Below are 14,856 nucleotides of genomic sequence, written 5' to 3' on the forward strand. Positions count from 1 at the left end.
TGCTATGGTGGGTACGCTGTTTTTTCTGCTTGTAATCTTTAAAAGAAATCACATATCGACAAACTCCATATTTCCAAGAGGTGCAGTAAATAAATTCTGCTACACGTCATTTATTCCAGGATAACTAAATTTATGTTTTCAAAAATAATTAAGCGGTGCTGCGTTATGACGTAATTTTAATTGAGAACAGTGCATCTGCCAACAGACAAATACCTTTTAGATTCTCAATTATTTTGCAACAAATCTGATCTCTTAGTTTTCTTTCAGTCGATGCACGATACCGCATCAGATTTTTAAGGAATTTATCCTTAAGTAAAGCGATTTTTAATTGTTTGAGCGAAAACCATGCGTCGGACAAAGAAAACCCAGCAAATCAAATGTGCTCAAAATGTATGGAGATTTTAAAATTAATTTTTAATTCAAGATAAAGCAATGGCGTAGTATTTTTTTCACCAAAAATATACATTTCCAAACTCGTACGTACGCCACTGGCAGAGAAAATTAAGAAAATTGTACATCAGAAAATGCGCCTTGAGGCATGGAACATATGTACCAAATATGCCAAAGATGTCTACAAAATTATCTCAGTTATTATTAAAAAACTGATTATTTTTGAAAACTTCGCCGCCCTGTATCTCAATAGTTAAGACGTTTAGAACATACGTCCATAGGACGTTTTTTCCTTAAAATGAGTCCAAGAATTACCTCCTTAAATATTAGCATGTGTTTAAGGAACACCCTGTATATTTCTCAGAATGTCGAATACGACAATTTGTTTGGTCAGTTTAATTTGATGTTAGAAACACTATCACTAAGAATATCACTAGATTTTTTTCCCAACACCAAACTGTTATTTTAATATCTCGACACGTGTTTCGATGACCAAGTAATCATCTTCAAGAGAAAGATCAGTTTGATCCGTTGAGAGGTCAAATTGGAAAACTAAAGAAAGGAGAGAGAGGAGTTTCAAGAAATGAAAGAGAGGAGTTTCAAAAAATGAAACACCTCGCTAGTGAAAATTTGGAAAAATCGGTGAATATGAGGTAAACAAAACTCCACTTCGAAATACCAAGAAGGACACTGAGAAGGAGATTGAACTTTCTTCTCCAACGATCCAGTCGCAGACGACAGACATGAACAAAATGTCTACTTCTCCTGGAAGTATGAAGACAAAACCTCGAATGAAGGAATGATACTTGAATGATGATTGTAGGACTAATATGACGCCCTGCTCAATAACTGGAAACGTGAAAAGTATATCTTATACAGAAAAAGAAATTATATGAAAGTGCCAGAAACATAAAAAGGTTTTTACTTCAAGATAATTTTTAGACCCCCTGTGTGTTCAACCAAGCAAATAGCAAAAAAATCGCTAAATATTTAAATTCATAAATCTGTTTGAGGAACACCTCTGGTTATTCTTGATACAATCGGAAATAAACTAATGTTTGCGTTGAGATAAGATAAAATATAATAGAGTAGGACCTGTCAGAATCGACTCGGTGCTAATAAACAAACTCAAACGATTTGTGGAGCAAGAAACAAAGTTTATAAAGCTGAGAGCTATTCACAAACTACAGTGAAGAATAATAAGTAATTTATCGCCAGAGTGTAGCAGTGTAACACATCGCTGCATTTTGATTAAAACTCGTATGACAAATTAACGATTATTTCGACCTAAATTCTTGGAGCTTTCGAAGTTTTCTTTGCCTTCTCAACCACGAGAACTGCTCACTCTCCCAATATGATCTAATGCTGCTTGATTCGAATCAACAAATTTTCCGGTTCAGTTTCATATACTCTATTTCCCATTGTTGGTTCAGTGTTTTCATCATTTGATTCTAGAGTGTTCAAGCACTCCAATGCTGCTGGTGTGGTTTCCATTGCCCCCGTTATTTGTAAATAACAAGTTTTCGAACCCTGCCTAGCTTGCTAACAGTACCTGCTTATTTCATCTTTGAACGCCAAACCAAAGAAGCACATGTTATATGTATACATGTCTGGATTCAGCGTGTTCATCATGTGTAAAATAGGTTCCAGGTCAGTCAGAAGTTCCTACATCTTTTATTTTGGTTCTCTTGGTGCTTGGTTGATCTCGTTCTGACCAGGTCCATCGTGTAATGATTTCCAGGGCCTTATGTCTCCCCGATGTAACACTATGAGGGGCGAGTGAAAAAGTATGGAATTCCCTAAAAATATCGCGAGATACTAGGTTTTTTTTATAACGCTGCTTAGTTTCTAAGCAACTGTCTATCTGAAAGGTCTCAGAATGTAATCCATGACGAAAATTCTTCTGAATATCTTTCCAGGCACTATGAAATTCCACAAGGGTCTATTTTAGGCCCACTTCTTTTGGCTCTTTATATAAGTGACCTCTTTAGGTATATGGATTCCATAAGAGTTCCATCATGCTGATGATACACAGATTTACAAAATGTTTAGACGGTTCAATCGCAATCTGAAGTCGTATCAACTACAATCTACAGACCCCGAAACATTCTAAAGTGATTCAGTGAAGAAAATGCCAAATTCGGTCGAATAAAATTACAATAAAGTTAAAATGAGCATATGAACAATGCATATGAACAATTAAAAATGCAATTTGAAAAATTGAAAAAGAGTTCGAACCCCAAATTACTTCGAAACGTTTCGATCGTATTCGGGTGATGTCTGGACTATTCCTCCGAGAGCAGATTATTTATAGGTCATTCGAACGCTCTCATCTATCTCCCTTTTCCCCTCTCCGCTTCAACGGGAGTGGACTTTTTTCCGTTTGATTACATGTTTCCATATGTTGCGTATTTCTACGCTAGCTTGGCTGAATGTGTCGTTAGAAACATATACAGCTTCTTTGAACTTCCTCTCAAACCAGTGTTCCTCCCCGTGGATGATCTCAGCTTGGGATCACTTGATGTTACTTGATGAGTCCAAACATTGCTCTGCTACTCCCGATTTGCTGGTTTCTCCTCGTTATGTATTTCCTGTTGGTCTCTGTGTTTTTCACCATCAAATAGTTATTTATGTATCAAGGGAATTAGGAGGGCCTTAATTATCGATGGCAAAGTTTGCGTCCCGAGGGCCTCTGGCCCGAGAGACAGCAATTGCCTGAGGTTATTAAGGCTCATTAATTCCCGTGGTACATAGATAATTTTATTTCTGACCGATTTCAATAAAATTTTGTTCATTTTTGAAACGGAATAATGTACCAATTCATTACCTTCCCGGTATATTTCAATCAGGTACCGTTGATTATAGTAGAGTTTTCTTGTTGCTAGGTTGTTGTTATGTTACTTGTTTATAAACAGAACTTTGTTATCAAGCTGTGTTTGCGGTGAAAACGTGTTTTCTACCCCAAATATAATGGAGGATATTTTGAAAAAAGCTTAACAAGCAAGAGAATAATTAATTCCATCGAAAAGTGAAGCCGTATACCAAAAAGAATACAAGATATATCTGGACTGGCTGACACGGAAAAATGTTATGCCAAAAGATGTCACTGAAACTGTATTTCTGGCATATTTTCAAGAACTGGTAAGGAATTTTTTATGTTTTTCGGTAGATTTGGTAGTAATTGTGTTTATTCGTTTCAGTCAGAAACGTATAGTCCGAATTCTTCATGGACTAAATGGTCAATGCTGAAATCGATGGTGACTATACATGAGAAACGAGATATCACCAAGTTCAATGAACTACAGGCTTTTTTGAAACGGAAGAGTAAGAGTTATAAGCCGAAAAAGTCTGCTGTTTTATCTCCTAAAGATGTTATCAGATTCCTAAAGGACGCTCCTAATGATATTCATTTATTGCATAAGGTAATTTTTTTCTTATTTTCCTTTTTGTGTGTATTTATTTCCTTATTTTTGTTATAGGTTGTTTTGATTATGGGTTATTTTGGAGGATGCAGAAGTCAGGAACTTTTGAATATGAAGATATCGGATATAGAGGACCGGGATTCCGTTATGGTAGTGAACGTACCGGAAAGTAAAACTGGTGTATCGAAGAAATTTACAGTTGTGGATGAAAAAGAGTTCTCCGCTTTGCCTTTATTAAGACTTTATATGTCTTTGCGTCCTAAAGGTATTGAACGATTTTTTTTGAGCTTCCGACAAAATAAATGTACATCTCAGCCAATTGGAAAAAACATTTTGGGAAAATCCCCAGCAAAATCGCAATGTATTTAGGATTGCCAAACTCATCTTCCTATACGGGACATTGCCTTCGTCGCACTTTTGCTACTGCTCTAGCTAATGCAGGAGCAACTATGACTAACTTAAAAAGACACGGAGGTTGGAAAAGCTCCACGGTGGCGGAGGGGTATTTGGAGGATAGCATCGAATTGCGAAATAAAACGGCGCGTATGTTGTCTACTTTGTCATCAGAAGAGGCAGGTACCTCGACTGTAGTGAACAGAAGCTCCAGCCATACAAAAGAAGGAATTGTTTCCAGTGGCGGAAGTAATTTTCAGGGAACATTTCAAAATTGTACATTTATTATTTGTAATGACGTGAATAAATAAAATATGGTTCAGTTTTCATTTCTATTTATTTTTACTTGTGAAAGGTAGAGGGAATTATAAAATCTATAATGTCCCAAGGGAGTTATGACCCTCTTTATTGATAGCGTAACTATGACGATATAAGCTTATAATATCCCGGTCAGAAATAAAAATATCAATATCTCCCCTAATTACCACCCTAATAATAATAATGATGATAATTTATTAGGCCTCTGTGGTACAATATGGTATTTCATGTACGTCATAGATAAAGACACGCCTGATGAAGCTAGTTTACAGCGAAACACATGTTGCGTTTTTTGTAAAACTGTTTTGTGAAAATTCCACAATGAAGTGTTTCTGCTCCTTATACAAACAAATATAATGGAAAACCTCAATGGCAGTTAGTTAGCTTATAAAAACAAAAAATAAAACTCAGTCGAAGGAGGAATTTCATAAATGTTGAACATTTGTCGCTGCAATCGAATGGAATTTTCCCATCGATATTTAAAGACGTGACGTTAGTCATAATAAAATAACTGCATTGTCGATTATCGATGATTCTCAAGATATCTCTTGACGTACTGTGACTGATATGCACATTTATCTGCCTACTCGTGAATTATCTGCCACTCGACCCATTTATCGTTTGAAATACGGTAATCTTACATCATTCATGTGATTCTGACATATTTATGCATCGCTTCATCGCTGGCAGGACCACAGTTGATTATTGAATCATTGCGAAACTGACTGTGCCTGTGGCGCCACCTACGCTGTGATGATTGGAATGAGTCCAAGCGGGTGGGATATCAACGTTTCGGAAATATTGCCACAGCCCTGAATTGTTCAAAGGAGTTTGTTTAAATGTATGAAGTCTGGGATTATTTTCTGGTTGAGAATAATATCATCTAAAGTTTGTAAATGGAAGACTACAAGTTTCAATGTGTTTCAGATCAAGATGCTGATCTTTAAAGATATAAAACTTCAATTGAACAACTGTTCTGAAGCTCCTAACGGTAAATATTCGTTTTGAGTTACGGCCCTTCAAAGTTCAGAAAAGGGCAACTTTTCAGCCTTCTTTTTCACAAGATTAACTATTTAAAAACACAAGAATTCATTCAGTAGGTCACACTTACACCTTAATCCTCCTTAATTGACAATTTTCAATTCAACAATCAACATTTTTCTTATAAAAAATTCAATTTAAAAACGAATGTTTCTTCTGGTGACATTCTTCTATTTCTAGGTTAGTTACTAGTGACATTTCAGAAGAAAGCGGTTGGTATTTACCGCCACCTACTATTTCAAATTCGTAGATTATCTCAATACACCACAAATACTAATTTACGATCTAAAGAATGAAGGCAAACACATTTGAATTACTTTAGGAATATTGACAGCATCAGTCGTACCAACTATGCCATCAAGCTTAAAAACGTAAAATACAGAGATATATAAGCAAAAAGTTGCCCTTTTCTGAACTTTGAAGGGCCGTACCTTCCTAAATAAGGGAGAGCTCTGCTTTTTTCTGTCGGATTCGTAATCTACGCATCAAAATACGTAAATACACTTTAATTTTTTTTTCTGGAATACCCTCCTAACTTTCGAGCTACAGGGCGTTTGAATATTGAAGGAAAAGTTGTTTTTTCATCATTTAAGCATGAACAGCTATTTTTTGATACAGAAGATTTGAGATTTTGACCATTGGCATTCATACAAAAACGCATCCTAGATATTTTTGAGAAATATGTACGCCACTGATTTTCCTCAAAATAAGCATAAGAGAATATTTAGCAAAGATTTGTGTATAGTCGTTTGGAATTATTTTCTTTATCTCTTCAAACAGAAAAACAATACGATTACAAACCTATGAGTTGTCACATAATTTTTATATCTATGAACTATGTAATGTGGAAGTTGAAACTTTATAGCAATAAATTTTCCTCGTTTAAGCAGATGACGCATCAGAATTCAACTTAATGTATTTTTTATCGCAGACAAATTCGATAAAAAACCGTTCTATTCTCTGCTCTTGTGGAGTACAATAAGAAACAGCTTATATTTGTCGAATAATTAACTGGAGGTCATCGTTTATTTGTGTGGAGTGGCGAAAATGACATCACAACGCCTACTTGATAATATTAATACACCAGCTAAATATCGTGGAATAACCTAGAGGTCTGACGAAAGACGAAATTGATGATGAAGTCAGGTTTTGCAAAAAAGAACGGTTTTTTGACCTAATGTTTCATTTGTCATCTCCTGTCGACCGATCACAATATCGACTACATATACATTACGTATATACACGTACATATACACCACGTTTAAAGTGACTTATATAGATATTGACAACGTACTTTATAGGTATCTATGAATTACAATTCAATCTATTATGTATATACGATATTACAACTGTCTTTTATATAGATAATCAACAGTTCAATTGTTGTTTGTAGATATCAACACTTGACTTTATCGACACCTGTAAATTATCATTCAAACTGTTGATTGCATATCCACCACCACCACGTTCAAACTATCTTATATAGATAATCAACAGTTCACTTGATCGATACCTATTAATTATTGTGTATATACCACGTTTATACTGTCATATATTAATTGTCAACAGTTTAATTATGAATGGACTGACCCGTTAGTTGATTAAAATTGTTTGCAATTGTTAGTTGATCAATAGTTTGCTTTATCGATACCTACATCGTAGTGATGTATAAACGACGTTAAAAGTGTCTATAAATTACAGTTCAAACTATTCATTGCATATATACCACGTTCAAACTATCTTATATACATAACCAACATTTTAAATTGTCGTTTGCAGAGAATTAACAGTTTACAATATCGACTATCTTTATGTCGTATACAATTAACATTACACTATACTACTCATAAATTACGGTTTAAAATCTTGATTGCGTATATACAACAGTTTAAACTGGTCGTTTAAACTGTCCTTAAAGGTAAACAGTTCAAATTACCGTATGTAGATAATCAGTAGTTTACACTTTACTACCTATAAATCACAATTCAAACTCTTGATTGTATATATACAACAGTCGACACTGTCTTATATAGATTATATATATACCACGTTCAAACTGCCCTATGAAGATGAACAGTTTAATTTATCGTATGTAGATAATCAACAGTTCACACTACTACCTATAAATTACAATTTAAACTTCAGATTGTATAAATGCAACAGTTGACACTGTCTTATATTGATAACAAACTGTTAATTGTATATATACCACATTTAAGTGCCCTATGAAGATAAACAGTTTAAATTGTAGTATGTAGACGATCAATAGTTTACACTGTCTTGTATAGATAACAAACTGTTGCTTGCATATACACCATATAAAGATCAGCAGTTCAAATTGTTGTTTGTATATGAACAACAGTCTAATCTATCGGTAGTTCACGCTAAAAGAATAACGTATACATTTTGCCCATGGTTCTATTGAACATTTGTCTCAAAAACAATTTTGTGGGGTGGTTTATTGGAGTAAACTGTTTGTTTGTAGATTCTTGATATACAGAGTGTTTTGGTCCTCCAAGAGTTTGTAGAACTTCCTTATTGTTCACGAAATTCAAAGTAAATTTATTCAATATTATTTCAACACGATCTGTAGAATATTTGAAAAAAAGGAGAGAAGTATTCTTCAACTAAATTGAAAACAAAGTTCGTGAAATATCGCAAACCCTAAAAAGATTGTACATAATTGACAAATGCAATCACACAATTATCACAGAAATAATCAACTCTACATTCACAGCTTGTAAAAGTGGACCTGATACTTTGCCAAAGGTTTAAAAACATTTATTCACCTGATGCCTCGTAACGTTACAAATTCACTTTCACTTTCACTACTCGAACAACATTTAGCAAGTCGACTCGTCAGTTATATAACCATTCAAGTGTCAACTTCCTCAAAATTAACGAAATCCCACGCTTTGCTACCAAACGCAACCTAAAAAACCAGCACAAGAACCCAATCCCTATCGATTTGTTACTGTTCTACATATCAGCCCTTTGTTCCGACAGAATACGCACCTTGTTATGTGTCGAACGCTTCTAACCCTTAGGGCCTTCGCACCCTCTGCGACTGTCTTGTTAAAAATCGACACTGACACCACCACCCTACACGCTATCACTGAAAACAACTGGTATCACAATCGAATTTGAGAAGCGACTTGCTTGGGTTATGCCAGTGGGTACGCAAAACGCAGCACGCTGGATTGTGAATGCGACGTTGTCGGATTTGTGGGAGCTTTTGTCGCTGGAGACGTGTGGGGACTGGGGAAATTTGTTTTTGGGGCCTATTAAAGGCTTCCTATCTTTGAATTTAAATAAAACAAAGTGGGTGTGAAATATGAATTTCACTAGTTCGGACTTCCATTGTCTACTATATAAAATGATTTGAAATTCCTGAAACAACTAAAAAAGAATAATTAAAAATATATAGCTGAAAATAACAATTATATTAACCAAAATAAACCTGTGAAATAAAATACAAGTAAAAATAGAACAATTAAATAAATAAAAATAAAGAAATGAAAAAAGAAAATAAAAATGAAAAGTGGAGAGATTCCAAGTCACGTTAGTTCACGACGTTTCGATTGTTAGTATCTACAATCGTCTTCGGGTGATGACTGGACTGATTCCTCCGAGAGATGACTATTTATAGGTCGTTCGAGTATTTTCACTTCAAAGGAAGATCAACTAATTAGTTTCGACATGGAAAGCCTTTACACCAACGTTCCGGTCGAAGAAGCACTCCAAATCATACAGAGAGAGCTATCCGAAGACGGGAACCTGAAAGAGAGAACGAATCTATCTATAGAAGTAATCATGGAATTACTAGGATGCTGTGTACGAAACTGTTATTTCCAACTGAAGGACGAATTCTTCACACAAGATGAGGGACTGCCAATGGGATCGCCACTTTCACCAGTCATACCCAACATATATATGGAGTGGTTTGAAACTCTGGCCATTGAAGAAGCCCACAAGAAACCTCGAGTCTGGTTGAGATATGTTGACGACACCTTCATAATATGGAACCATGGGAATACTGAACTAAACGCCTTCCTGAAACACATCAACAGCGTGAGACCTTCCATCAATTTCACAATGGAGAAGGAAATCCACAACGAATTGCCATTCTTAGACGTTTTGGTGAAGAGGACCGACACTAAGTGGGAAACATCTGTATACCAAAAACCCACCCACACGGGACAGTATCTGAACCACGAATCCAACCATCAATCGACTAAAAGAGGAATCATCAAGACTCTATTAGACCGTGCTTTTGGGCTTTGTAATACGAATGAAGGTCTCGAGAAGGAACTAGACATCATCAAAAATTATCTTCAACGGAATGGCTTCTCCAAAGCGATGGTAGAAAATACTTTGGCTAGAAGACAGCAGGAGCCTCGCAAGAAACAGAAGCCGTCACAATCAGTGCTTGCACTTCCCTACATCAGAGGATTATCGGAGAGGATAAGAAGAATTGGTTCCAAGTACAACATCAGAACCTGCTTCAGATCCGGTAACACTATCCGTAGCAGCCTCACGAAAACCAGGCCACCAAACGCGGACTGCGATTCCAAGAATTGAATTTACCGGATACCCTGTGAGTGCGGAAAATCCTATATTGGTAATCTTTCACGTATAGTCAGTGGGCATACTTGAAGACTGGCTATAAATCAAATCATCTAAAAGAACAATTCGTTCAGGCCAGTCTCAACACCCTACACAGTAGGTTAATGGACTGACACCTATCAGAAAACAACTACTCCCCTGGCTAATACCACGAAGGGCGTTGGATTATATCCGACAGGTGTCAGTGCAGGATTCTTCACTGAAGTTATTCCTGCATATGCTGTTGGCGATAAACTGCCGCAATAGATTTTCAATTATTGGAACACACTTGCAGACCGGTTTCGGGCTGTTTGGCCACTCATCAGTGCAAGGTAGTGTATATCATCAACATAAAGTCGATGATTTCCGATAATTGAAAATCGAATTCCGTCAGAGTATCATTCCTCGAACTAAGCTGAAGACTACAACAAACAACAGGTTTGTCGTCGCTCCATCTGCCTGTGAACGAGGTAACCAACTGCATATCCAAATTTGCCCAATTCCTCGTAAAAGGAAAGAAATCTTTCACGTATAATATGTGGGCATACTTGAAGACTGGCTATAAATCAAATCATCTAAAAGAACAATTCGTTCAGGCCAGTCTCAACACCCTACACAGTAGGTTCACTGTCGGATATAATCCAACGCCCTTCGTGGTATTAGCCAGGGGAGTAGTTGTTTTCTGATAGGTGTCAGTCCATTAACCTACTGTGTAGGGTGTTGAGACTGGCCTGAACGAATTGTTCTTTTAGATGATTTGATTTATAGCCAGTCTTCAAGTATGCCCACTGACTATACGTGAAAGATTTCTTTCCTTTTACGAGGAATTGGGCAAATTTGGATATGCAGTTGGTTACCTCGTTCACAGGCAGATGGAGCGACGACAAACCTGTTGTTTGTTGTAGTCTTCAGCTTAGTTCGAGGAATGATACTCTGACGGAATTCGATTTTCAATTATCGGAAATCATCGACTTTATGTTGATGATATACACTACCTTGCACTGATGAGTGGCCAAACAGCCCGAAACTGGTCTGCAAGTGTGTTCCAATAATTGAAAATCTATTGCGGCAGTTTATCGCCAACAGCATATGCAGGAATAACTTCAGTGAAGAATCCTGCACTGACACCTGTCGGATATAATCCAACGCCCTTCGTGGTATTAGCCAGGGGAGTAGTTGTTTTCTGATAGGTGTCAGTCCATTAACCTACTGTGTAGGGTGTTGAGACTGGCCTGAACGAATTGTTCTTTTAGATGATTTGCTATATTGGTGAAACTAAGAAGCCATTGAATGTTCGCATTGCCGAGCACAAGAAACACATACAGCGAGGAGAAACCAGCAAATCAGGAATAGCAGACCATGTTTGGAACCATCAACACAACATCGAGTGGTCCCAAGCTGAGATCTTGCACAGAGAGGAACATTGGTTTAGGAGAAAATTCAAGGAAGCCGCATACATGTTGTCCAACAAGCCAAGCCAGCGTAGAAATACGCAACATATGGAAACCCATCATCAAGCGAAAAATGGCCAACTCCCGCCAAAACGGTTATCTCCCACGGAACCAGTGAAGCGGAAAATGGAAAGCGGGGATAAGTGAAAGTACTCTAACGACCTATAAATAGTCATCTCTCGGAGGAATCAGTCCAGTCATCACCCGAAGACGATTGTAGATACTAACAATCGAAACGTCGTGAACTAACGTGACTTGGAATCTCTCCACTTTTCATTTTTATTTTCTTTTTTCATTTTTTTATTTTTATTTATTTAATTGTTCTATTTTCACTTGTATTTTATTTCACTATTATTTCATTTCAGGTTTATTTTGGTTAATATAATTGTTATTTTCAGCTATTCATTTTCAATTCTTCTTTTTTAGTTGTTTCAGGGATTTCAAATAATTTTGTATAGTAGTTATTTGATTTTTAATCATTTAAAATTGGGGTTTTCCAGTTGGTCTCAAATTTACGGGCCTTTCTAATCCACTTATGCTCATGAAATTCAATATTCTCCAATATCCTTTCTCAAGCAACCCGTACCTTTTCAATTATTTATTTATTCCGTGTATCTCTTATCTTAGGAATTACCCGCTATTATGATCTCTCCTAACTATGTTAATCCAACCATTGTTTCTTTGTTTATCCCTCCAAAGACAAATCCGACCCCTTTTCTAAAATACCTACCGATGTGAAACATTGCATTTGTGTTAAATTAATTTCATTACGATTCAAACTTTGTAAGAGTACAGTTAGAATTAAATCTTGTCTTGTCTACGGTACATCTTAACAGTTATTTTTCTTATCCTATCTTTTCACAAGAGTTATTGTAATTCTTGTGTGCATTGAGCGTTCATACTCACGATAAAACAATCGTGGGTCAAAACACCATCACTCTTTCGAAATTGTCGACTCTTGTTTGGTTCATTCGAAGCAGATACATTTTCTGATTTACCTTGTCATAATTTTTTGGCGACGTTCCCCTTTTTCTTTTCGTTTTTTCTGTTTGGAAGCTGACTCGACTTGTCCATTCCTTCGCCCCTTGTGTTACTCTCATTTTTTCATGGTACCCATTTCAACAATTCTGTTTCGTGTACCAGTATATACAGATGTTGGTCATACTCTTCTGGACAATCTGTATCGTTCGTGAATTGCATTAAAAAATTCATGTATACTATTTCCAATACCAATTGGAACAGCACAGAGAAGGAATTCCCGCCTCGACATAGGAGTCGGCATATTATTTTTCAGTGGTACTTTTTCAGTTACTAATTCTTACAATCATAGCAATTGATCTCCCCATGAAAAAGTTATCTTAACTGAACCATGGGTAATTATGAAAAACTTCGAAATTCAAGGTAGTTGACTTCCGAGTCGAAAACTCACAATGAAAACACAAATAATCACACTGAATTCTCGTCAAACATATATTTACAAAATAATAAAGGGCCAACAAAATTGCTAGAAAAATCAAAATTCTTCTTCGCTATATTCGGATGAGGTGGAATCATCATCGGGTTGAATAACGATCGGATTTATGGAACTTTGCACATAATATTTGTTCTCTTCTTTTATAACGTGGGCCACACAGTTCTTCCACACATCACTATTACCTACTTCATTCACCACTCGCCTTATATTGTCAAGCACCACAGCATTCAAAGTCGGTGACTGATTACATTTCCGCAAGCTTTCTTTCATTGTGGCCCAAACCATTTCAATTGAATTGAACACACAATATCATGGAGGCAAACGTAAGAGAATATGACCACGTATTTCATACATCGAATCAATAATATACTCTTTTTTGATATTACGTTGTTTTATGGTCACCAGTAATACCTTTTTCGTTGGAATCTTCTCGGGTATTTCCATGTCATGATTTCGCATGAAATCAACAATATCTGCTTTTTTGTGTTATTGTTTGGTACTTTAGTCAATAACCTAGAATGATACGAAGCGTTATCCATAACAATAACCGAATTTGGAGGAATATTTGGGAGAAGCTGCTCACTGAACCAGGTTTCGAATAAAGCCCTGGTAATCAGCAGACGAATCTTTTATATTTTTGGCCGACAGAAGCAAAGCGTTAGGTACGAAACCACTTTCATTCCCGGCATGAAAAATTACAACAAGTTTTCCCTTTGAAAAAGGTGTGTTCAAAGCACAATATTTGGTTTCGTCTACCCAGCCATATTTGACAACATCATGGGTGTCAAACCAAGTTCCGTCGAGGTAGATTATATGTCTGCTGGATTCTCGGTAGCTTTTCATTCGCCTCAAAACTTCTTGTCGGAGTTGAACAATGCGTGTCGATTCCATTATGACCATCTGATTGTTCATTTTTTTGTATTTGAAACCACAAGACAATAGAGTTTCGAAAGATTTGTAATTGTAATCGGGATAGTCGAGTAATTTAAACCAAATTATTTCCAAGGTCGGTACTTCATTTTTTTGGTATATACCATAAATTGTTCGCCGAATCACATCTTTTGTAGCACCATCAACGTTTGCGAATGTTTCATTCCTTTGTTTTCGTTTCATTGCATGGTCAATGACATCCCCTATTTTGATGACTCGAAGAACTCTCGAACGAGATAGTTTCGTTAACTTGCATATTCTATTCACAATAGCATTCTGTGAAATGTGACAGTTTTCCTTCTTCAAGCATTCATGAATATTTAAAATTACTCGCTGAACAAACAAAGTCCACATCGGACCAAGAAACTTTAGGTATATAAACAGCTACCCTTGTCTTTATATTCAGTATCAATTTGCTTCTCCTGAAGATGCTAACCTTGTTGGCGAAACGTGCCTCAAGTGCAAAAATATCAGTTTGGTGTTAGGGTGATTGATCTCTAGAAAAAGTTTTCAAAAATCGGTTTGCAAAACCACACACTACCTTACGTAACCCCACGAACACACTGCACTGATAAAGAAAAATTGTGAAACGGACAAAAAATTAGTATTAGGCCAGTCCAGCTAGCCGAGCCTTTATTCCTCAACTACATTTGATAGCGCGTTTACTAACTATCTGGGCGACTAGGGGCCACAGGCAAGAAATGTTTATGACTGTACTCTTATTTTCATTGCCGTTCCAATTGGGAATGGATAAACTATACTGTTAACTTAAAATCCCACCACTATCTGCAAGCGTTTTATTGAAAGATATATAAATGCTTCAATGCCAAAC

At 36.4% G+C, this 14,856-nt stretch overlaps 2 protein-coding genes across 2 annotated transcripts in view; one reads left to right on the forward strand and one right to left on the reverse strand.

The window, feature by feature from the left end:
- LOC111513274 (uncharacterized) overlaps window positions 1–14,856 on the reverse strand; it is a 206,061-nt gene that overhangs the window by 62,124 nt on the left and 129,081 nt on the right. The gene's annotated exons all lie outside the window — the stretch shown is intronic.
- Window positions 3,092–4,534, forward strand: LOC141482877 (uncharacterized). Its single transcript, XM_074176789.1, has 3 exons — window positions 3,092–3,531; window positions 3,591–3,812; window positions 3,870–4,534. The coding sequence occupies exons 1-3, from the start codon at window positions 3,481–3,483 to the stop codon at window positions 4,179–4,181; spliced, it is 585 nt and encodes a 194-aa protein (XP_074032890.1). The 5' UTR covers window positions 3,092–3,480; the 3' UTR covers window positions 4,182–4,534.

This window comes from Leptinotarsa decemlineata, unplaced genomic scaffold (assembly GCF_025532065.1).
Source record: "Leptinotarsa decemlineata unplaced genomic scaffold, Ldec_3_MD MMD2_tig00002082_RagTag_RagTag, whole genome shotgun sequence".
Taxonomy (NCBI): domain Eukaryota; kingdom Metazoa; phylum Arthropoda; class Insecta; order Coleoptera; family Chrysomelidae; genus Leptinotarsa; species Leptinotarsa decemlineata.